The following is a 25,043-nucleotide window of genomic DNA, read 5'->3' on the forward strand; positions in this document are numbered from 1 at the left end:
TAACTGTGCTCCCACTGAAGTCAATGGTAAATTCTTCATTGACTTCAACAGAAGCAGAGTTAGGCCAATGCTGAGTGCTTTTGAAAACCACACTCTATAGGCCCTTGTTTTTTATCAACAGACTTTTAATGGATTTCTTTAATTACATCCTGTAATTACTGTTCACATGTATTTACTTTTTAAAAAAGATAATGCTGAGTATCCTTAGAAACATTTCCCTCCTTATTATCTCTGTATTAATCCAAATCAATGTCATATAATAGCATTATTAGAGAATAAAATCGTTACTCAGCAACAGTCTCTGTGCAGTTTTTGGCTATACTATAAGTTTTCTTGATGGAGAAGTGATTATGTGTAGAATTCTGTAATTTTGCCCCCTCTTTTTTCTTTTTCCTAACCCAGCGGAAGAATGGCTAGTGGCTAACCCTGAACTGACAGACAAAACAAGGTACACCATCACTGACCTGCCAGCTGGTTCCAGAATTTTCGTGAGAGTAAAAGCTGTGAATGCTGCTGGTCCCAGTGAACCTAGATTGCACCCACAACCTATTCTAGTCAAGGAAGTGATAGGTGAGCTACACCACTGTTTCTCTCTTCTCTCCCCAATACACACACACTTTCAGCGTTCATGCTTCCTCTTTCTTGTGACTAGCACCTGCAGTTGGAAACTGCAGAAACACTGCCATGCAGTCACATGCTGAAACCATGCCAATGCAGTACTGCAAACTCCAAGCATTCAAAAATCATGAGATTGCCTTAGAAATAATACATTTTGGGTTGTTTTTCTTTGCCTTCTGGTTTGTTTGCGTTTTTTTGAAGCTTTAGGCCTCATGTTTTTAAGCTTCTTTCTACAGCCAAGAAGGCTAGAAGTTTGCTTTTTTCTTTTAATGAAAGTTGAGATTCTCATGTACTCACAGGACTCCAGGAGCTGGGGCTTAAAAAATAATAAATAGCACACCAAATCTGATGAGACTCTTGATAAAATTGCAAGAATTGGCAACACTGATGCTGGATAGAACAAGCTGCAGGCACAGTAGTGAAAGTAGGCCACATCTATCACTTCAATTTGCTTTTTCATCACCTCAAAAAGTGGAAAGAACAGTAATGCAGAAAGACATGGTTACACTTACATTCAGTCTCATTCCCTTCTTGTGCTGCTGACCAGTGCTCACATGGGCAAGATTTGAAATTTGAGAGCTAGTAATAAAGCTGAATTTGACCGTCCGTTCATACACACTTTGTTGTCCACTATTGGATCTGTACAACTGCCCTGGCACCATGTGAAGTGATTTACCCCCCAATATCTTTGTAGCCAGCTGGGACCAAAGGTAGTTAGTTGTACATTGCCTTTGCAAGTGTCCAATCCAGGGGGCTGCCAGAGGCTGGTTTGTCTTAGCATAAATCAGAGCAGTTTAGCATGGGGCCAATATATCAAGCAGGGATCATGAAAGTGTAGCAGCACTCTGAACATTTGACACACTCCCACAGCCCTTTCCTGTGGTGGGAGACTCCTCAGCTGGCCAGATAGTGCAGTTTTAAAGACCTTCTGAACCACTGGAATAGCACAGAAGAGCTTTAGCAGGAGCTGTGTCTGGCCCTTCGTCTTTTTGTGTAGTTTGATCATTTTTAACGGTGTCCATCACTACCAACCCATTAGCCTATCAGTGCGCTCAGCACTTTCTAAAAAATAGGGCCCCTTTAAGGTGTCTTAAGTTGGGAACCCAAAAGTGGAGGCATCCAGTTCACATCTCACTTCGGAGGAATGTAGGCCATAGGTTTTAATGTTACTAATGTTGGTGCTCACCAACATTGTTAAATTCAATATCACAGCTAAAAACAAAAACACGCTTTTTTTTTTTTTTTAAGAACCTCCAAAGATTCGTCTACCAAGACACTTAAAACAAACCTACATTCGAAGGGTTGGAGAAGCTGTGAATCTTGTTGTTCCTTTCCAGGTAAGAAACAAAGACACAGTTATTAATGCTTATTTTTCTTATATTGTGATTGTTAGAACTGCATGTTATACAACTGTGGTGGGGCATGAAGCTAATTTAAGCAGAATTAAATCCTGGACAGCCAGGACACCTGCCAGATGGCTCTTTCTGTGCCTTCTGAAATCAGATTGTGCTCAGCTGAAAACTGAATTTTGTAACTAGCAAACAGTGCTGATCTGTTGTCTGTTGTCCACAGAATACCCATAATCTCCAATGTAGACCTGCCATTACACACAAGATAATCACTAGCACAGCACAGAGCAGTTGCAATAGGCGGACAATGATAAGATATGGTGCCTAGAGCTGAAATGTGACATTTATTCTCTGTCTTGCTTTGGGGGTGATGTGAAGTTTCACCAACCCAGCAGAATCTTTGTGCAACAATGCCTCATAGAGCCCCTAGGAAGCACAGCTGTTGAACCAGAACTTTCAAGGATGCAACATGCACTTTCTACTCCAGCTGGTTAGCTCTGCTGGCTGGAGGCAGGGCCATAGCCTGACCTTATCTGACACCCTCTGCAGAGGCTAGCTGTTCCAGTAACACTTGTCTGCAGAGTCTTTGCTCTGCTGAGTGCAAGGACCCCTACTGTGTCCAGACCTTATGCTTTCTCCTTCCTTTGTGCACATAGACAGATGCCGGGCACAATATATGCTATAGGAAATGCTACTCCTGGTAAATAAAAGTACTACTGTGTGGTGTATACACTCAGCCAAAATACTCTGAAAGGACTGAAGTTACCATATTTGGACAGCACGCCTGAAATTCTCGTTTCTAGAAGAGCAAACTCCCAGTAGTGACATTGCATGATCAACAAGTTAGTGTCTATTGATATCACACTGTGATTCTCTTAGGGCATCTGCTTCTGAGAACCACTGAAAACAAAATAATATTGCCCATTAAGTTCAGAAAAAAACAAGTATATGAACATGTGACTGCCTCTGAATTGCCTTGTGTTTAGAGTTATCTGCTTTTTCTTTAAAGAGTTTCCACCATTCTGGTTCAAGAAGACTTTTATTTTGTCTTTGCGACAGCCTAACACCTCTTTCTCCTCCCAGAAGCATACTTCAGTTGTTCCATGGCTTTTTACAGGGAAGACCAAGGCCAAAAGTATCTTGGAAGAAAAATGGCGTTTCCGTAGACAAGAATCAAATTAACATCCGCAACAGTGAAAATGATACTATCATCTTTATCCGAAAGGCAGAGAGGAGCCACTCTGGAAAATACGACCTGAAAGTGAAAGTAGAAAACCTGGTGGACAAAGCTACAATAGATATTCAAGTAGTTGGTATGTTTAAAAAAATAAGAAAATGTATTTTGGCAAAGCAGACTCCAAAAACTTGTTACCAGTGTGCTGGAAAACATGAGATTTCCAGTTACAGCCTCCTCTGTACCATGGTACATCTCTACTTCAGCTCACTTGGCCAGAGATTCTGAGTGAGGTCCTCAGATAGTGTAATTGGGGACCTCTGTACAAAACGTCCATACCAGCCTGAACATTCCAGTCCCACCCTAGAATCCTACACTACTTCACTGTTTGTAATGGATTTTTATGTTCCATATTGGTCAGAAAAACTGAAGCTTTTTACTGTTAAGATGGCACTCAGTCAGATCTGATACAGCTCTGTTGTAGCAAGAGTTAGTTTCTCACAAACATGACTTGGAAGAGACCATCAGTGTTAGAATCATAGAATATCAGGGTTGGAAGGGACCTCAGGAGGTCATCTAGTCCAACCTCCTGCTCAAAGCAGGACCGATCCCCAATTTTTGCCCCAGATCCCTAAATGGCCCCCTCAAGGATTGAACTCACAACCCTGGGTTTAGCAGGCCAATGCTCAAACCACTGAGCTATCTCTCCCCCCAAAAAAGCCTTATGATGGAAAAAAGAGAGACACCTGGGAAATCTCATACACTATCTATCTATATCTTATAGGTGAAGCTGGTAACACAGTCGATACTTAAGCTTGCCTGAGACTTCCCATTATAAGATCAAGTTTTCATTTGCTTATATCTTTGCAAAAATAGTAGGTGATTGTGTAACTGAAAACTGTATCATAACACATGTGCACAGTGGAGTCAAATTAAAGGTTGCACAGGCAACTTAAATTCTGGTATTTCCTAAATTTTGAGTGCTTGACTTTGCAGTCTTCTTTTAGCATTGTTTTGTATGTGTAAGATATATATCTACAGCTATCTAGATATAGATATAGATAGAGATATATCATATCTGAGAGAGAGAGAAACAGAGAGCAGGCATAATGGAAAGATGACCGTGCCATATCATCATTACAGATCGCCCTGGCCCACCACATGTTGTAAAGATTGAGGATGTTTGGGGAGAGAATGTTGCTTTAGCCTGGCAGCCACCAAAGGATGATGGTAACGCTGCCATTACTGGGTACACGATTCAAAAAGCGGACAAGAAGAGCATGGTAAGTTATAAAATATGTTTGACTCAGTTTAAATCCAACAGTCACCACGTTCTTTCTTTTAAATATAGAAAGCCCTATTTACATGGACAAATGTCAATGATTGAGGCATTGGATCATTACAGAACCACACCACTACTCAGAAAATCTCAAAAGTTCATCAGAAAATCCCAGTGTCCACAGTACTCGAAGTTTATAAATGAAAACATGTGTATTTACAAATCTGTGTTCAGATTAGAGATAAGAAAAGGAGTACTTGTGGCACCTTAGGCACTAACAAATTTATTTGAGCATAAGCTTCTGTGAGCTACAGCAGCTTATGCTCAAATAAATCGGTTAGTCTCTAAGGTGCCACAAGTCCTCCTTTTCTTTTTGCGAATACAGACTAACACGGCTGCTACTCTGAAACCTGTCATTATGCAAAGCACAGATTAGAGATGGTGCAAGTGAGGGGGACGGGTGGGAGTAGCTCGGAATCTCATTTGTCTAAACCCCTCAGAGTTTGCGGGGAGCTCAGAGAAATAATAATTCTGTTTTGTTCCCTCTGGAAATAGAGAATCAAAATCCCAAATGCTCATTTTGGAGGCAGTGTGGCCCCGCAGGTAGTCCACTAGATGGTTAGGAGATCTGAGTTCTATTCCCAGCTGTCACTGGCCTGCTTGGTGACCTGGGGCAAATCCCTTCACTTCTCTGTACTACACTTCACAAATTAGGTAAGTATCATTAACCCTATTTTACAGATTGGGATACTGATACTTACCCAATATGTAAAGTGCTTTAAGATTTACAGATGAAAAGTGCTATATGAGAGCTAATTATTGTAATTATATCACAACCAAGCCCCTCTTTTATAGCTCTGTAAGAGACAGTGGTTGGATTTCTACATTTAATAGATACTGCAAGTTTGGACATTGTGAATCTAAGAGATATGAACCAGTTTGCATTAGAAGAATACTAATATTCTGACCTGCTGTGTGACCTTTTACCAGTCAGTTCACCTCCCTGTGACTTTATTCCCCCTCCCACCCTTCATCTTTCTTTAGATCATAAGCTGTTCAGGCCAGGACCTGTCTCTGATTATATCCATACACAGTGCCCAGCACAATGGGGGCCCATCTTAGTTCAGACTTCTAGGTGCTACTGTAATAAAAAATAAAATAATAACTAGTGTCCAAAATGTACTCTTTGCTCATAGGGCAGTGATTCCATGTTATCTCCACGCTGTCTGTGACAAGAATTTTCCTGTAATAGTACCAAGTGGGATTTTAGATAATGATTGTTTCCAAAGGGATATTTTCTGAAAACAGTTGCCTTTGAAGAAAGGGAGTCCCAAGTTCTTTCAAGTGGATGATCCTTTCTGAGTGCTATGAGCTATATTACTGGGAAGTCTAAAATAATGTGGCTCTGCAGGTTTAATACATATCAGTACAAACTCTGGCACAAGATACTTACACAAATATATACTGTGAGAAAGGAAGACATCTGGAAGGGGTGGCATAAATAAAAGAGAGAGCATTTTCATGGTCAGATTCTGCTTTACGTGAATAATATTTTTAGCATTAGACTTGCTGATCTCACTAGGTGGATATTGTGTACCAAGATCAAATTTAAATTTGGTATTTAAAGAGATGCCTTTCATCTAAACATGGGTCTCTTGAGAGCTATGCAGATAGATGCCTGAAGCAGTATGCACTGGAGTATATAATACTGCCCAAGAGATGAGTGTTGTGCCAGAAATCACAGGAATTCAGAGCTGATGAAATCACATCCATAGGACTTTGTTACAGAAAAAACAATAACCCACATGCCATACATTGAATGCTTATTTCTGTCCTGTAACTTTGTCCCAGGAACTGCCTCAAAAACTAATTTAACAAACAGGGTTTTTTAGCTGTTTGTTGCACTGTGTCAGTGTCCCTTATTTACACATGATTTCTCAAAATTAAATCAAGAATGAATTGGAAGTCATATTTTTATCAAATAAATTACCTCGTGGCTACTGCCATGAGAGACCTGGCCTCTTCCAGTCGCATGAGTCTGGCTGGGTGAGCGTTACACACTGCTCTCCTTAGACCATACTGTTGCTACTGCTAAAGAAAAGAGCCTCTAAGATCCAGTCACCGTGCTGATCGAGTGTCTGTAGTTTGGGCAGTATGCACTGCTCCTCCTACCCTATCAACTCTTCTTAAGTCATGAGAAATCACCGGAATGGAATCATACTTCTCATAATCATATTGTTCATTTAGCCTAGTGCCAGAGGAGGCAGATTCGTACTGGGATGTACTGGGCTCTTGGAGGTTGACACATTAGAACTTCTAGTTGTTAGTTTTGTTGTTTTGCAGTCACTTGCTTTCTTATCTGCAGCAGTACTTTCTCTGTCAGCAATATGAAATCTGAGTGGCAGAGCCTGCCTTTCTTCTCTTGCACAATAGGACCTTTGTAATATTGCACTTCCTATAATTATCCCACCTGACTAACCATCAGTATGTGACAATTTAATAGAGTTCACTTTCCATTCACCCTTCATAGCACAGTGGTGAATTGCTTGTGACTCTTCCATCATCATCCAGTTATTCTGTAGTGATTAGCTTAGAATTCATTGCCATTAACTCAGTTATTGTGTTATGCCTTATTGGTTATATAAATTCCTTAAAATTTGTTCTCATGCTTTCATATGCACCGTGGCTATTCTAAACCCTAGCTGTTGATAAATGAAGTGTGTTGCAGGCAAACTCAGTCTGTGTTTGTGTCTTGCAGGAATGGTTCACTGTAATTGAGCACTACCACCGAACCAGTGCCACCATTACTGAACTCATCATAGGAAATGAGTACTACTTCCGGATCTTTGCTGAAAACATGTGTGGCCTCAGTGAGGACGCAACAATGACCACGGAGAGTGCTGTGATCGCAAAGGATGGTTAGCTGTCCATTATGTTCTGAAGGGGGAAGGGTGGGTTTCAGAGTGGGGAAGAGAGTAAGAGACAAAAAGATTTGAGTCTCCACTGTTTGTACCTGGTGTAGCCACTTACACCAGTGCAAAGTGAGTGTAAATTGCTGCCATTCCAGTTTGGTAGTGTATGGCATTCACTGCGCACAACTACAAATTATGGGACAAGCAACAAACCAGGGGAGGATGACGCTTGATTTTAAAGGGTAACATCAGTTCCCCTCTCAATTCTGAATTATTTATCTGAGCTTTCAAACAGTTTAAAGTAGAAACGAAGGTGTTGTTGTAATCTGTACATTAACTGTTGTAAAGTAGAATGGCAGTGAGCATGACCTGAGTTCAGGAATGCTCAGTCTCTTCCATACAGTACGTACAGTGAAGGCAGTTGGCTTAAGTTTAGAGAGATGAGTGACAACAGTCGCTTGCTGTATGAGCCAGTGCTAATGGCATTCCTGCTGGCAACGCAGAACTTTGTTCTCTCACTCGAAAGAAAAGCGTCTCCATTCTGCCCATCAAAAATGGGGACTGCCTAAGAAAACTAAAAACAGTGAGTTCACAAAGCTGGCATTTCTCCGTGAGATCGCTCAGAGCTGAAATAGTTTTCTATTTAAAAGTGGGGTGGTGGTGGTCAGAAGAGGGGGCTGTAGAAATTGTTTCTTGTCACTGAAAATTCACCCTTGTGCCAAGGGCCAGCACAAGGCCGATGCACCTGTGAACACCTGTTGGAGAGCCTAAGTAAGGTGTAAGTGGTGCGTAGCCCTTGGTGCTGGCCCTTGGTACTGGGTGAATTTCACCCCATATGTCCATTCTATGCATCAGCGTAATTAACAGAGAAAAATAATTTATTTACTACTGTCAGCACCACAAGGGCAGATACATTATCAGTGAGAAAGCCAGCTCGACTAGATTTTGTTTGATACAGAATCAACACATTTTCTGCTGTCTTTATTGATGGTGCTTGTGCAATATAAAGCAGAATTACGTCTGGCTTTTCAGAGACTGGGCCAGCCCAAGTTTACTGTACTGGCAGTTAGGAAATACTAGTTGTAGATGGAACAAATTAGGAAAAGAAATCAATGACAAGAATAAATGTGGAACATTAAGTGACATTTTATAGTCACTGCTTTGATCATTCTTACCAGCCCGCTAATCAGTATTCATATCGTTGTACAAAGTGTGTGTGTGTAATTGCAGGCGTGCACACAGAGTATATACATTATACTTAATATACCATGTATTTATACAACAAGGGAAGATTTTAAATCCTCTGTACAGTATGATCAGAGACTACAGCAGAGATGGGTAAACTACGGCCCGTGGGCCACATCCAGCCTGCGGGACCGTTCTGCCTGGCCTTTAAGCTCCTGGCCGGGGAGGCTAGCCCCCAGCCCCTCCCCTGTTGTCCCCCCTCTCCCGCAGCCTCAGTGTGCCGTTCCACCAGCGCTCTAGCCCACCGCTCCTGCCGGGCTGCACGGGCAGCGTGGCTGGCTGCGGCAGGGCCGCGAGCTCCTGTTGCTCTAGGCAGCATGGTAAGGGGGCAGGGAGTGGGGGGGGGGTTGGATAAGGGGCAGGAGGGTCCCGGGGGGCAGTCAGGGGACAGGGAGCAAGGGGCGGTTGGATGGGGCAGAGGTTCTGGGGCAGGGCAGTCAGGGGTCAGGGAGCAGGGGGTAGTTGGATAGGCATGGGAATTCCGGGGGGGCTGTCAGGGGGCTGGGATGTGGATGGGGTCGGGACAGGGAGCAGGGGGCGTTGGATAGGGGGTGGGGTCCCGGGGGGGGGTGGTTAGGGGCGGGGGGATCCCAGGAGGGGACGGTCAGGGGACAAGGAGCAGGGGGCGTTGGATGGGTCGGGAGTTCTGAAGGAGGTTGTCAGGGGGCGGGAAGTGGGAGTGGGCAGATGGGGGTGGGGGCCAGGCTGTTTGGGGAGGCACAGCCTTTCCTACCCGGCCCTCCATACAGTTTCGCAACCCCGATGTGGCCCTCGGGCCAAAAAGTTTGCCCACCCCTGGGCTACAGTAACTTTCCAGGCTCAAATCTGCTCACTGCTGCTAGTGAGAATGAGTGCAATAAATGGAGTTACATTGGTATATAAAACAGTGCAAACTAGAGCAGACTCACTCTTTACAATTGAATACTGTTGAAAACAGTATGAAATGCTTAACTTTGTTCTAACAGCTCCGAACGTCTTGTATTTATTTCACAGGTAAAATCTACAAAAATCCAATTTATGAAGACTTTAATTTCACCGAAGCACCAATGTTTACTCAACCTTTAATTAACACATATGCTGTAGCTGGTTACAATGCTACTTTGAACTGCAGTGTTCGAGGAAATCCAAAGGTATGGCATACCACTTAATAACATCAGTGAAGGGAAAGGAGAGTTTAATCAGACACTGATATTTTCTAGTACTGTTCCTGTTCTTATAATTCACACACATGCTCTAAGGAGAATCAGTGGGCTAAAGAATAGAGCAAGAGTCAGGATTCCTAAGTACTCTTCTCCGTTCTGCCATTGATTTGTTGTACCGCAATGGACAAATCACATCTCCTTCTGTCTCAGTTTACCCCTCTACAACATGAGTATTATGAGATTTACTAAATCCACAGATTATCCTAATGAAAATGTGGATTTTTCCAAACTGATAAGGCAAATGTAGGGTTGCTACTTCAGTAACTCACAAGAGCTGCATGGTCAATACATCAATAAGGATTTTGGTTTAAAACAAAATACTCTTTATAATTATAAATATTCATATTTATATTATAGTACCACCCAAAGGCCCAGTCAGGATCTGGGTCACATTGTGCTAGGCACTGTACAAACACATGGTCCAACTGAGTTTATCTCTCTCTTTGACGAATTTTTCCAGAGTAGAAAATTGAACTGACCCAGTAAAATCAGAATTCAGAATTTTTATTTAAAAGCATTCTCTGATCCACCACTCACTTCCAAGGTTTTTGATTAAGGTCTACGCATTGGTTACTAGTAAAAAAAAAACAGCTTTATTGACCAACCTAGAATATTTAGATCTTGAACATTATTAGTCATTTAATATTATATGGTACACCCTTTGTAATGTAACTGATCTACATTTTTGCCCACCCAAAAATATTACCTTGATTGAATTCAGCTAAATTATAAGGGCCACAGGGAGCTGTGCTTAAAAAAACAATGGCATGATATAGCCCAAACTTATTTTTATGGATGGACTACAACTTCCCTTTTGTCAATATTTTTTTCATTGCATACCACTAATCTATCATTCAACTTTAATACAAGGCCACAGAAAGAGATTAGCATTTAATTCCCTATATTTGTGTGCACTTTTTACCACAGCCCAAAATAAGCTGGATGAAAAACAAAGTGACTATATTAAATGACCCAAGATACAGGATGTTTGGTAACCAAGGTGTCTGTACCTTGGAGATCCGCAAACCCAGCCCTTATGACGGAGGTACTTACACCTGCAAAGCAGTCAATGAGCTTGGCGAGGCAGCGGTTGAATGCAAACTGGAAGTGAAAGGTAAGGTTTCGAAGATCAGAGCTAATCCACTCTTTGTTTAGATACAGTATATATTAGAGTCAAGAGTGCAGTAAGCAAATGCCAGGGGGTATATCCTACCACCATTTTTATTCAAATATCCATTGACTTCACGGGTTGTTTCGTGAGTGGACATGACCCTTAGGGACCAGGTGTACTGCTTATGTGACAAACTTTAGCGCGACTCTCCGATGTACAGCACATGTCACAAGCATTAGGCAAGGAACAGTTTTGGATGGGAGGAGAATCTGTAAAGGATGCCAAAAGGAGTCAAACTAAACACGGCAATAAAGTTTGTCAGCCTTAAACAAAAGAAAATAAAAGGAGGTGGAAGAGGAGGTTGGAGCAGAGCTGGGTAGAACTGGGGGGCTGGATCAGAGCTGTTGAAGGTGGGGGAAGGGGCTTGGGGTGGAGCTCAGAGGGTGTGGATCACAGATGGGAGAATGGGGGTTACAGGGGGTTGGAGCAGAGCTGGGGGAGGGCTTGTACAGGCCTGAAATGGGGCTGGAGTGGGATCAGGAAAATAGGAGGCAGGAGGGGAACTAAAAGAGCCTGCGGGGGTGACTGCATAGGGACTGGGGGAGCTGGGGGCTGAACTGAAGGACTCTGGAGGATGGTTGAGGAAGAGCTGGGCTGGGGCCAGATCAGAAATGGAGCAGGGTGCGCAGGCGGGGAGGGGGGAACTGTGGCAGGTACTCAGGACATGTAGCGAGCCTCGAGGGAGCTGGAGGGAATCTTTCAGGAGCTGGGGGGTGGGATGGCTCGACTGGGGCTGTGAGGGAGCTAGTGGTCTGGAGGGACAGGAGGGCTGGAAAGGAGGTAGGGGATGGGGGCTGGATCTGTGGGGGACCTGGAGAAGGGCAGATTTCAAAATCAGAAAAGGGCTCCCTAACCTATTCTTGCCCCAGGGTACTTTGAAGCTTTGTTACACCACTGATCTAGATAGTTCTTCCACTGTCCAGTGCAGGGTTATTCCCTACAGTATATTTTCCTAGTGTTTTGCCCAATGTACTTTTAAATGCCTCACGTAATGGCACGTCCACTAGTTTCCTAAGGAGAATCTTTCACTGGCTTATAGATCTTATTATTGTATTTGTTTTTAGGAAAAATACATATAGAGAATCATACTGATTTTGCAAACAGATATGAAGGGGAAAAAGTTGGTCAGATTTCTGCAACCTTGAAAATATCCCTTTAAATCCATTAAATGAATATATTTTATGAATTCAAGATGTTTTAGTATTGACTGCAGGTATTGTGAATGGTCCTAAGGCCCAATCCAACACCTGAAGTCAATGGGATTTGGATCAGACATGCAGTAAATGGTCTAAAAAGCATATTTTCATAGGATTACCAGTTCATAAAAGACTTACTCTGTAGCCATTATTTTGTATGCAGTGAAAGCCAATATATTTAGCTTTTCTATATTGTTTGCTTTCTGTTTTTTTTGGATTATGATTAACATTGTCTCTCATTTCTGAAAAATCTTGTCACACAGCTCCAATATGGTAGCAAGGAAGTAATGACATAACTGGTCTGTTCATAAAGTGGTGTGTTCATCTAATGAGAGTGGTAGTAAAGCCACATTTCTTGACTGTCCTGCTACCTTTTTACTATATTCTGGCAGGTGAAAGTGATGTCCTCCATTCTAGATGTATACAGTCTGTTTCTTAATACCAAGCAAGGCTCCCTGTTTCACAGCACAGCAGAAGATTATATGGCCTAACAAAGACAGCCATTGATCACTAAAATCTAGAGGCCAAGTTAGACTAATCTTTCATTATACTTCATAAGCCCCCAAGCCCTAAATACCTTACCAGTAGTTACCTTCAACTTTTGAATCTTTAATGTTCTGCTCATAATAAAATGGTCAAAATAACACAATTCTATGATCACAGTAAGATCTCTTTTCAGAGTAACAGCCGTGTTAGTCTGTATTCGCAAAAAGAAAAGGAGGACTTGTGGCACCTTAGAGACTAACCAATTTATTTGAGCATAAACTTTCGTGAGCTACAGCTCACTTCATCGGATCTCTCTGTAAGATCTCTCTGTCTCTCTGTGTGTCCAATGACTTAACAGGGCACTTTTCCCCTATAGAATAGCTTTTAATTAAATTAAAATAGATCATATCAAACATGTTCAAACAGAAGAAACAATGTTGGTTAATATTTGTCAAATTTAGGAGTCTTAAGCATCCATAGATGTTACTGTTGCCGAAGACTGTGTAGCATTCTTCAGTAAACCCAACAACAGTGTTGATAATAACTGTACATGGGAAAAGATCCAGTATGGTGCTTTTGTTGAGTGTGAAACCCTATACTCTGGAATTCTTTGCTACTGGACATCAGGATGAATTATAGTCTTGCCACTTTTAGTATATGATGCAAGACCCACCTCTTTATTCAGCCTTTCCCTGGTATCTAAGCCACAGGTTACTTTGCAACATTGACCTGAAAATCGTTGACGAAGAATTGGTCCTGCCCTGAAGAGTGGTTTATTGAGGAATGAATGAGAGATTTTGCCATTCTGATCAATATTGATGTGAATCTTGTTTCTTTACATTTGGCATTTACAAATTGATGTTTGAAGTGTAAAAAGGCTTAGATCATTTTTCAATGGGTCTGTTATGCTCCGTAATGTAGTTAGGTAGAAGTTTAATGTCTATGATGCAAAAAGTAATTACCAGCTACATTTGAGATGACCTCTTTGAGCCTTTCCCTGATGGGAATTTGATCTGACACCACCCACCTCTTACTACTTTTTTAAAAAATGAATTTATAAGACTCTAGTCCGGTGCGCTGGACATTGCACAAAAAATTGCAAACAATCCAAAATACTGCCACTGATGGCCATGCCTACCCCCATCCATGACTGTCTACTTCAACAGCTTGTTATATCAAAGGGAAAAAATTCTTCACAACTCAGCTCCTAACATTGCCCATGCCCCAGCCCCTCAGTTAGATCTCTTCATCCCCCAATCATCCATCCCAAGGAGAATCCTCAGTAAACAAGCAGGTCTTGCAGCATGTCCTGAAGGTCACACTGAAGTTTTCAGCAGACCAACTCAGGAAGCAAGTTCCAAAGCCAAAGAATCATTCAGCAAGAATGTCAAACTAGCAGCCCTGTCCTATTCATACTGCCAGGGGACAGCTAGCTCAAGTGCCTCAAATGACCTCAGTTGCTATGGTATCACATCCTAGATTAGCAAACAATCATGCATGTGCTGTGATGGGAAGAAGGGTGTGAAACTCACTCCCCATGGTGATGCCTCAGTCCATCCTTCCCCACTTTTAAACAAAACCTTCCCCCCCTCCACCCCTGCCTTTGCCCTCAAGAGCTTTAAAGCATGATCATTGTTGGATCCTTATTTATAGCTTCCATGCCTCCTTTTTTTCTTAAAGAACTCAATATTTACTTTAAAAAAGTAAAGTGAATGATCTTGACAGACCTTAGAGACTATGCAAAAGCTGAAAGTCTTAATGTTCAAAGCACGTATCCATTTTCTGCATCAGATCTGGAAAGAGTCCTAGAAATAGTGTGTTTTGTCAGTGTCCCATCCTGGGCTGTAGGTTCTCACTCTCTTTTTGTTATTCCACGTCACACCTCTCTTGTTGATTGACTGGTTTTTAAATGGTTTTAAATGGTTATGGTTTTTAAATCCAAACTCATATTAACCGTTGGGCAGTCCAGCGCACCCCCCCTCCCCAACTCATGAGGCATGCAAATCCTTTTCCCCTTCCTAATTCCCAATTAGGGACCACGAATCATCTCTCTTGTTTATATTCCTTCCTTTCAGGTAGCATATTTTGCCATTAATTTCATCACCTTTCAAAAGAAGCATGTTGTTAGACTCAAATACAGTACATCTGTTGTGAGGTTTCAGTCTGCTGCTTTTAAAGTCAGGGAGAGTTTAACCATGGCATTCAACAGGAGTAGGATCAAGCCCATAATCAGCAATTGTACTGAACATAAGAACGGCCAGACTGGGTCAGACCAGTGGCCCATCTAGTCCAGTATCCTCTCTTCCAACCATGGCCAGGGCTGGATACTTCAGAGGGAATGAACAGGACAGTGCAATATTTTCAATGATCCATCATCCCCTGTTGTCCAGTCCCAGCTTCTGGCATCTGTGCGTTAATAAACAGTCCGGGTTTGCTATGTGAAAGAGAGACAAACGCAGTGGGTATCACACATAGCCAGACTGTAAAAATGTAACTTTACCAGTGTTCCCCCATCCATCCGCTTATATGATGGTTGTGCGCTCTGTTACCCTTCCCAGCCCGTCTGCTACCTCAGCAAGAGCCATCAGATGCTTGAGCAGCACAACCACACAAAGAAAAGTGATCTCTGGAGGAAAGGCGTTCTAAGTCAATGGAAACAGACCTTCGTGTGTATATTTTTTTAAAATGTAACTTCTGCTTTACTCCAGGAAGTAAAACATTAGGGCCTGAGTCTACAGTCATTTTTCAGGCAAAACATTATTGATTTCAAAGTGAATTTTTCCTGGGCAAGGACTGCAGGGTCAGAGTTGTCATTTAAGGGATGTTACATGGTTGGTGAGTGTAACAGCTACAGTCGTGCCTCTACTTTTCTTTCTGGGTAGCACATCAGGTGAGACAGATATACACTATCCTAGGCTATATGTTGCACTAACTCTCGGCTTTCTAAATAGTCCAGAATTTCTTTCATCTGTTTCTGAGCTGTTAGTAATCTCTGTTTTAACACGTAGACCTATTCCTAGGAATGTCACAAAAATATCATGGATACAGTGTACTACTCATATTTTATATGGTATCTAAATAAATGAAAAGTTATGGTAATAGCACGGTACACCGGTAGTGCATTACAATTTTATTCTTTTATCACTTTGCATATATCACCTTAGGCTTCAAATCTAGACTATCAGGAGTTACAAATTTTACCTCATTTCTTTAAACATTTTATTGACTATAATAGACAAATAGAATAACAAGTATTTCATTTTACCATCAGTGAAATGTTTTCTGTTCATAAATGTTATTTATTTCTGATAAACCACAGCATTTGCTTAATCTTTTTCAGGTCTATTAGATGTACTTAAAATGGCAAACAGTTGAGCTATTTACTACAATAGCATGACAAGTTTATTTGTCTACAAGGGTGCTGAAAAAGTTCAAGCTGCACTTTGTAAAAGATCTTAGTTAAGAAAAAAAGTTCTATCTGAACTATGTTTTGGAAGATGACAAACTATATAAACACAGAATTCCATTAAAACTATTATTGTATTTTTCACACACCCGCTCCCCCAAAGAAAAATTTTAAAATATTTTTTACAGTTCCTTGGGCTAGATTCCTAATCGTGGCTGGTTTGTCATAAGAATTCATAAACATTGTCTTGTTTTGTTTTCAGTAGATAGAACCTGTTCCAAAACCCATTGAAATCAATAGAAAGACTCCCTTTGACTTCAGTTGACTTTGGATCAGGCCCTAAGAGAATTCATCATGAATAGGGCCCTACCAAATTCACCGTCCATTTTGTTCAATTTCACAGTCATAGGATTTTTAAAAATGTAAATTTCATTATTTCAGCTATTTAGATCTGAAATGTCACGGTGTTGTAATTTTAGGGTTCCTGCCCCATAAAGGAGTTGTGAGGGGGGTTGGTAACTAGTGGGAGGGACAAAAAGGAGACACCAGCTAAAGGGAGGCACGTGACACCACCCCCAATGTGACCCCCTCACATGACTCCTCCCTGCCCTGCTCCCCACATGACCCCCCCATGTGACTCGTCCCCGCCTCCAGCCTAGGGACCCTGCGCTCTCCCCGTCCCCTCCCCAACCCACGTTATCTGGCCGGAGGTGAGGGCTCTGCTCCAGTCCCCCTGGCATGTGTGGAGCCACTAATGCACTGTCCCAGGGAGCCTCTGGCCACGCTGCCTGCTGGAGCCTGCTTGAGAGAGCTGCGAGCTGCACCAGGCAGCGTGGCCAGAAGAGGAGGCCGGAAGAGGAGAGGCTCTGGCCCTGCCTTTTCCCTTCCGGCTCTGGCCCTGCCCCTTCGTCTCCCCACCTGCTGGTCTTGCCCCCCTCAGTGGTTTGGGGAGGGTCATGTGACCCTTCACCCTCTCCCCCACAGGTCACCTGCTGGCAACAGCCTGCCTTCAGAGCTGAGCAGCTGGAGATTGGGGGCTGCTGGCCAGGAGCCCAGCTCTGAAGGCAGAGAGAGCCACCGCCAGCAGCAGCACAGAAGTAAGGATAGCCTGGTGTGGTATTGCCACCCTTACTTTTGTGCTCCTGCCTGCAGAGCTGGGCCCAGTCAGCAGCTGCCCAGCTCTGAAGGCAGCAGCGCAGCAGTAAGGGTGGCAATACTGTGACCCCCCCCTAAAATAACCTTGTGACCCCCCCTGCAACTCCCTTTTGGGTCAGGACTCCCAATTTAACAAGTGCTGGTCTCCCCTGTGAAATCTATATAGTATAATGTAAAAGCACACAAAAGGCCAGATTTCACAGAGGGAGACCAGATTTCATGGTCCACGACACGTTTTTATACTCATAATCCTGTTGTCATGAAATAATTGACTACTTTGGAGAGAGTGATCAGCCTTAAGAGTGAAGCCAAGGTTACTTATCACTTCAATAACACAATGATAGTAATGCATTCTGAGAAAAGTTGCAATTGGTATTAATCATATTAAAAAAAATAAGTTGTTAAATAAATTAATTGGGAACAATTTCAAACGAGAATAAATACCAGTACGAATATTCCAATTCTGCAGTGTTGGATCATGGAATAATTACCCCAGGAGAACCATTCTTCTTGGCGGGGAAGAAACAGGTTTATAAAAAGCATATTCCACTGGACATTACCTTCCACTCCATTCCTCTCTTTTTACATTAAAATGTATTTGCATGTAAAGTGTGTATTCCTTAGTTGCTTTTAGATTGTACTAGCTAGTGTCTCATGACATACATTGGCTATGTCACATGAGCAAAGAAGGCCAAATTAATCAAGAATGTAGGAGCTAACATCAGAGTTATGCAAAGTCGAGGCAAGAATTAAAACTTTCTCATTAGACATAAAACCATGCATATATGTGTAAAATAAATAAATAAATAAATAAAACCTTAAATGTATGCAACTCCCTTTGTCAAGGTGACTCAATTCCTCTCAAGAGGTGATCTGCATCTCAGAGGATCAGGTTTAGGTTAGTTTGATATAACCTGGAGACTTATTGAAAGAACAGAGGTATCACTGTGTTATCCATTTTATTTTAAAATGTATACCTTATTGTAAACTAGATTTCTATTCTGAATTGGTACTTAGAACTTCAATACAGGCTGACACTTGGCATGCAAAGTCTAAGGGGGAAATACTAACTCTGTTGAAGTCAATGGGACCTTTCCATTGATGTCAGTGGGTATGTCTACATGCAATTAAACACCTACAGCTGGCCCATGCAGTTGACTCGGGCTTGCGGGGCTTGGGCTAAGGGACTGTTTAATTGCCATGTAGACTCCCAGGCTCAAGCTGCAGTTCGAGCTCTGGGACCCTTCTACCACACAGGGTCCTACAGCCCAGACTCCAGTCCAAGTCCGAATGTCTACACCGCAATTGAACAGTCCTGCAAGCCCAAGTCAGCTGGCACAGGCCAGCTGCAGTTGTTTAATTTCAGTGTAGACATACCCACGCAGTGGGGCCAGGATTTCACCCTTAGAACCAAATAAATTATCTATGAGTATAACCCTGTTGACTTTAAATTCAGCTTCAGCTGAGTTACACCAGCAGAGAATTTACCCCTTTAAATAGAAATGACGTTTTTAACATTACCAAAATTCAAAAATATAAAGGTGGCCATTTTTAAATTGCAGAAATGCCCAAACACTGATATTTCCAGTACTGGAGGCTTTCAGATGCACAATTTAAAAACTTACTCTTGTGACGCAATTAAGCTAGAATGTACTGCAACCATTTTAGATATTTTTGAATATTTCTTTTTTTAAATGGCTGCTACAGTTTAGTGCCCAGACATAGCACTACATACGTAAAATACTTTATTAAAACTAATGGTTCCTATAGAGTAAATGGCATGCCTTAGCTAATGTCAATAGGTATTTGTGTAAAGGCACTGGTGCGTAATAATACATAATAAAACATAATAAGGCACTGGTGTGTAACTAGTCTATACTTGATAATTTTGCCTTTTAGAGTTTCAACATATGTATATATATATAATGCTATGTGGGTGGGTTTTTCCCTGTGTTGAAAAACACAAATATATATATATATATATGTTTTAGCTTCTTCTGAAGCTAAGTTTGGAAACTTTTATTCTAAAAGTCAATTGCACAATTTGACTAGCTCCACTATGTACCCTAGACTAATGACAGAAGCCAGTCATATTTGTTTGTGCATATTAACATCACACATTAATTATAATTTTGAAGTGGTACTGGATCCCTGCCATTTACTTTCCATGTGCTTCTATTTCTTACATATTTTACATGACTAAGGATTAAAACATCATCTTGTCATCATTATGAACATAATTTCACCCAACAAGTTCTCTACTTTGGTGTTAGCAATTAAGTGCTTACTTCTCTTTCTCTCTCTCCCTTAGTTGCACAGTAAGGATTTTTGAATGTATATTGCCATCTAAGGTAAGCTTTCATATGATTCTTGCATATGAAGCTTATGTCTGTTTTCACGTCATACAAAGCCTGCCAAGTATGGCATGATTTTCATTATGTCATTTAATGAAAATGTTTTAAAATCAATAATTTAATCATTTGTATTACACTATCCTTAAACTAACAATTAACTCTTAATCTTTCCAATAATTGCTTGTTATAGTAACTCCCTTTAGTGGTACATCCACTTACTTTCTGCTAGTGAAAATGCTTCAACTGAATTTAACAGAGCATGAGTTAGGTTAATTACTTACCATAGAGCAAATACAAGTAACATAAGAGCATTTTTCATCTCCAGTCAATTATTTGCATCTAAGGATAGACTTCTAAATAAATGAGACCATTTTTACATCAGTTAATTTTATTTAAAAATGAATGATTCTTATGAAAATTTGCATTACACAAGTTTTAAAGAATGCTATAAAGCATGCCATTTTTTGTCTGTATTAAACATTTACCTAAGACTGGGAAAGCACAACTCCGAAAGAGTGATAAGTTTAAATGATGTAGCTCACTTACTTAGAGTTACAATTAAATAATGTCTCTTTAGTAGGAGAATGTTGTTAATGGATATATTGGCTTGTTCTAAATTGTGTAAGTAGAATAAAATTATATCCATATTGGATCAGTCCGTTTAATCTAGCTGAAATATACAGTTTGCTCGGGTAAAGAGAATGATGTGTTCATCTTGAAAATGTACTTTTGCTTTAAAACTTTTGGTGTGCTACAGAAATGCCTCAGAAGGTAAGTGTTATTGGGGTTGGTTGTGTTTGCATCTTGCAGAAGTGAACATCCATGCAGACTTATAAAAGGTACAGTAGTAATGCAGTTTCCTTATCACACATACCAACCTTCCCTATCGAGGAGGGGTGAGCTTTAATATTTTTAGCAAAATATTTGCCATTTTCCCACTGTCCCTCTCTGCCGGTTCATGGGGTACCCAAGACTGAGATACACCTTTTTACCCCCTGCCTCTAATGAGAGGTAGCCTTGTCTCTGGTGGTTCAGTGTTAGCTCTCTAACATCACCAGCCTGTTAGCCACTCAGGCACTCTCCTCTGGGCTAATCCAGTGCTGTCATCATCTTGTAGGTTATCATTAGGTGCACCCTCGTCCCCAAGTCCCTTTGAATCATTCTCCTGTGATGTCCAGCTCCTGACACTGGCTACTCACAGAAATCCCAGGTCCTCTGCTCTTAGAGGAGCAGCGTACCCCAGTTGACTAGTTTTACCTTAAACCACTGCTCCTGTAAAATCACGCAGTATGTGTGAGCACTTACAACAAAACAAGATTTGGTTTATTTAAAAAAGGAGAATTAACTAAAAACAAGAGAGAGTAGTGGTACAATACAAAACAAAATCATAAAATGCAAAGCTGGGTCTAAAACAGACCTGGTATTGTCCTGCACACAGTGAAAAAAGTAAAATTTTCTCATGTTTCTAAATATATTAAAATCTATTTTAAAGGTCTCAGGCCGACCTGTGCCCTCCATCACACCAGGCTAAATTCTGAATAACTCCATTGTCTTCATGATAGCCCCAGGTTTACATTGTGCCAGTGTAACTAAAAACAGGTTTGGCCCTATCTCTTTACCCATATGGTGCCAGATCCAAAGCAATATGCTTTCCAAACCCTGGAAGCCCTGAGAGGCTGTGGCTGTTGACTGTGCTGTAGGATGCTTATTTAGTAGACACCACGGCCTGTCAAAGTTCCAAAGCAAGCCCAACTCCCCAGAGACAAGAAACAGAGCTTTCCAGAGGATTGGAAGGGACAAAGCAACACACAGCATGGTGAGACCCCCCCAGCTCTTATTGGGACCTGTCATCTTTGTCCAGCTTGTCCTCGTCCATCTCTCCACGAATGCAAGTCAATGCCACACCATTCTATTTTGTTGCAAGCACGTTCTTTCCATTTCTGGCCAAAGAGTTTTGTCATGGGATCGGCCCAACACGTTTTCGGTCTGCCAGCGGTCGCTTGTGGTCTCTGGTGATCCAGTCACTGATGAGGATTGTCCACCTATTGTCTTGTCTGCAGACTACATGACCCGCCCATCTTTGCTTTGCATCATACATCACTTGCACTACATCAGTCACCTCTGTACGCCTTCTGATTTTCTCATTCGGTATGTGATCACGGAATGATATCTTACACATTCGCCTTTCCATTGCTCTCTGGGTGACAGCGAATTTTTCTTCCTCTGCTTTCGTCATTGACCAGCTTTCCACTCCGTATATCATTGCTGGCAGAACAGTGGAGTTAAACAGTTCTTTCCTTTTCTTCATGGGCAGTTCATCATCCATTAGACATGTCTTTATTTTGTTGAAACTTGCCCACCCTGCCTTTTGCCTCCTACTGCATTCCCCTTCGAATGAGTTGTCTCTGCTCAGCTGCTGACCCAGGTAAATATATTTGTCAACCTCCTCGATTTCTTTCCCATTTACAGTGACGATTTCTTCTGCACAATGCTTGTTCCATATCCACTTCATCTTCGACATGTTCACTTCCAATGCGATATCATGCGAAAGCGTTTGCAGTTTCTGCAATTTGTTCTCCAGTTTTGCCATGTCCTTTGCCAGTATTACACAGTCATCAGCGAAGAGAAGATGCGTTAACTGTTCTCCGTCAATTCTGATTCCTTCTTCCCCGTTCAATTTCTTGAACAGCGACTCCGGTACTGCTGCAAACAGCTTCAGTGAGATTGTGTCACCTTGTCTGAATCCTCTGCATATAGTAATAATGCAGGGGACATTGAATAATGTTATCTCTGTTGAGCAATTGCGGTTAATTTCTTCCAGCAGGTTGATGTATTTCCGGTCAATTCCAAGTGTGTTGAGAACAGCATTGACCTCTACCGAGTCAAATGCCTTTTTGTCATGGACAAATGCAAGACACAATGGTACTTTGTATTCCTTGCATTTTTCGATGAGCTGCCGAACTGAGTGAATGTGATCAATTGTCAAATACCCTAAGCAGAAACCAGCTTGTTCTTTGTTTTTGTGCATTTCAAGATCCTTCTTAATCTGATTGAGTATGACCCAGATGAAGACTTTATACACTTGTGAGAGGAGTGTGATCAGACAGTAGTTGCTCAGTTCTTCTGGATCACGTTTTTTCATCAATAGTATTGTTTTTGATTTTTTCCATGCATCTGGAACACGCTTGCTATTGATGTAGATGGTGAACTGCTGCGCTAACACTTTGAAGAGGGTATCTTCCCCTACTTTGAGATATTCCTGGCCAAACATCATCCACTCCCGGACTTCTCCCTTTCTTTATGTTACAAACTGCATATTCAATTTCTTCCCACATAACGTCAGGAACAACTTCTGCAAGAAAGCAAAATGTATCACCTTAAAAAAACAACCCACAACTACCGAGATATGTCTTGACAATTCTGTTTTTCCTCAGAATCAAGGAAGTGAGGAAATGGGGGAAGCACATCCTCAGGGTTCACAGCTCTCAAAGATGAGCTCTGACAGCAGTATTTGACAGTATTCATTGTGTGGCGTGCCTATTGCCAGTTTGGAAGGAGCATATGCAGTGTACCCATGGCTCCCCTCCAAATATTGGCCCTGCAGTCTTTCCATGCACATTAACTCCCCTCCACACAATGCAGAAGAGGAGCATCTGGCCTTAGTGATTTCCTTAAGGTCACGGTATCAGAAAAAGATGTCTCTTTCAGGACTTGCTGGCCCCCACTCCTGTGCTCAAACTATAATAAGGGCCAGTGCCATTTGAAGGTGCTGAAACTAAAATGAAAGCTCACTGCTGAATCTTAGGAGAGGAGATTTTTTACTATAGAAACAGGAATAATACTCATGCCAATTCTACTTCATTTATTTGAGAATTTATGGTCAAATTTTCAAAAAACTTTTTGAAAATCAGGCTACTTATCAAGCCTAAATATGGGCTTCAGAGCCTAAATTCAGGCATCTATTTTTGAGAATCCTGGTCTTTTTGTGCAATTCTTTCATACACATAAATAAGTTACACATACTTCAGTCAAATTCCAAGAGGTATAGTAAATATTTTGCTAAATGTTTATTATAAAATCCAGCACTAATAATGTGAATCTGTACTTCTTGTCTTTTTTCTGCCTGTCAAGTGTTCTCTGCACTGGACTTTCTTAGTCAAATTCTACTCTTAGATACACTTCATGCAACTCCATTGAAATGAACAGGGTTGTTTGGGATGAAGCTATGCATTGTATATCGGTGGGGTTGCACTGGGTGCAACTGATGACCGACTCTGGCCCATTACAGGTGAAATACACCCCTTTGCAAGGGGCCAGCACAAGTTCTATGCACCACTTAAAATGCCAACATAGGACTTAAATTATGAGTAACCTTTGTGCTGGCCCGTTGCACAGGGGTAAATTTCACTGTGTGTCAAGAGAAAATATAACATAGGGACTGACTAGATCTCTGTCACTTAACTGGGTCAATATTTTTCACAGAGAGCCAGAAAAATATTTTTAAAAATCTGCTTCTCTTGGTAATTTTAACCATTCGATTGTCTTGTTTCTTGTCCATAGGTGGACTTTCATTCTTCAGACTCTTAATGCAAGGGGTGCCTCCGCATATCATTCATTCATATATGCAAGAAATGCAAGCAGGCAACCCTGAGGGAAAGTGAGAGCTCATCCACAGTGCTTTCCCGCCACTGCACTGGAAACTGATAGCCAGCGTTTTAATTCTTGCAATAGCATCACAACAGTGTGCCTCCCTGCTTTTTTCCCCCCTTCCTGCTGCTGAAAATAAAAGTTACGCATGGATTGTTTTGGGGTTGAAATTTAAGCCAAGACACATTTTGTAACGTTCAGCATTGTTTTCTGTTTGATAATGTGTTTTGTTTGTTTTTTAATGAGAAAGAAGAAGAAGCTGTGTAATAAGCATGAGAAGACAATCTTCTTCTTTGTACTTTGTAGGGTTAGGCATATTTTTGTCAGAGTGAAAGTAGACTGATCAACCAGTTGCAATCCAGTAGGGCCTTGACATACATACCTCTTTTGATAATGGATCTTATTAATCTAACAGCAGTTCAAAAGAATACGGTTTTGCTATAAACTGACTATTTAATACACGTGCATTTAATGGTCATTTCAGTTGAATATTTCTTCATCTAGAAGATTTATATTTCTTATGACTCACCCACAAATCAAGTTTCTTTCAACTGAAATTAAAGTGTTTTATTTAATGTACAATAAACATGAAGTGTTTAAGACCTACCAAAATACTGTTTGATTGTTATTTTACATTATCTCACCATGTGATTATTTAAGAACATAAGAACGGCCATACTGGGTCAGATCAAAGGTCCACCTTGCCCAGTATCCTATCTTCTGACAGTGGCCAATGCCAGGTGCCCCAGAGGGAATGAACAGAACAGGTAATCATCAAGTCACCCATTCTCAGATTCTGGAAAACAGAGGCTAGGGACACCATCCCTGCCCATCCTGGCCAACAGCCAT

At 41.4% G+C, this 25,043-nt stretch overlaps 1 protein-coding gene across 2 annotated transcripts in view; it reads left to right on the plus strand.

Annotated features, from left to right (window-relative positions):
• MYBPC1 (myosin binding protein C1) overlaps nt 1-24,791 on the plus strand; it is a 70,466-nt gene extending 45,675 nt beyond the window's left edge. For both annotated transcript variants that reach the window (XM_048831207.2, XM_048831217.2), the window contains 8 exons: nt 403-570; nt 1,867-1,955; nt 3,085-3,280; nt 4,285-4,424; nt 7,179-7,338; nt 9,571-9,707; nt 10,707-10,893; nt 24,108-24,791. In XM_048831207.2, the coding sequence (XP_048687164.1) occupies nt 403-570; nt 1,867-1,955; nt 3,085-3,280; nt 4,285-4,424; nt 7,179-7,338; nt 9,571-9,707; nt 10,707-10,893; nt 24,108-24,208 (1,178 nt within the window). In that variant the 3' untranslated portion in view covers nt 24,209-24,791. The remainder of the gene's footprint in view (nt 1-402; nt 571-1,866; nt 1,956-3,084; nt 3,281-4,284; nt 4,425-7,178; nt 7,339-9,570; nt 9,708-10,706; nt 10,894-24,107) is intronic.
• The last annotated feature ends 252 nt before the right edge of the window (nt 24,792-25,043 follow it).

The sequence above is a fragment of the Caretta caretta genome, chromosome 1 (assembly GCF_965140235.1).
Source record: "Caretta caretta isolate rCarCar2 chromosome 1, rCarCar1.hap1, whole genome shotgun sequence".
Classification (NCBI taxonomy): Eukaryota; Metazoa; Chordata; order Testudines; family Cheloniidae; genus Caretta; species Caretta caretta.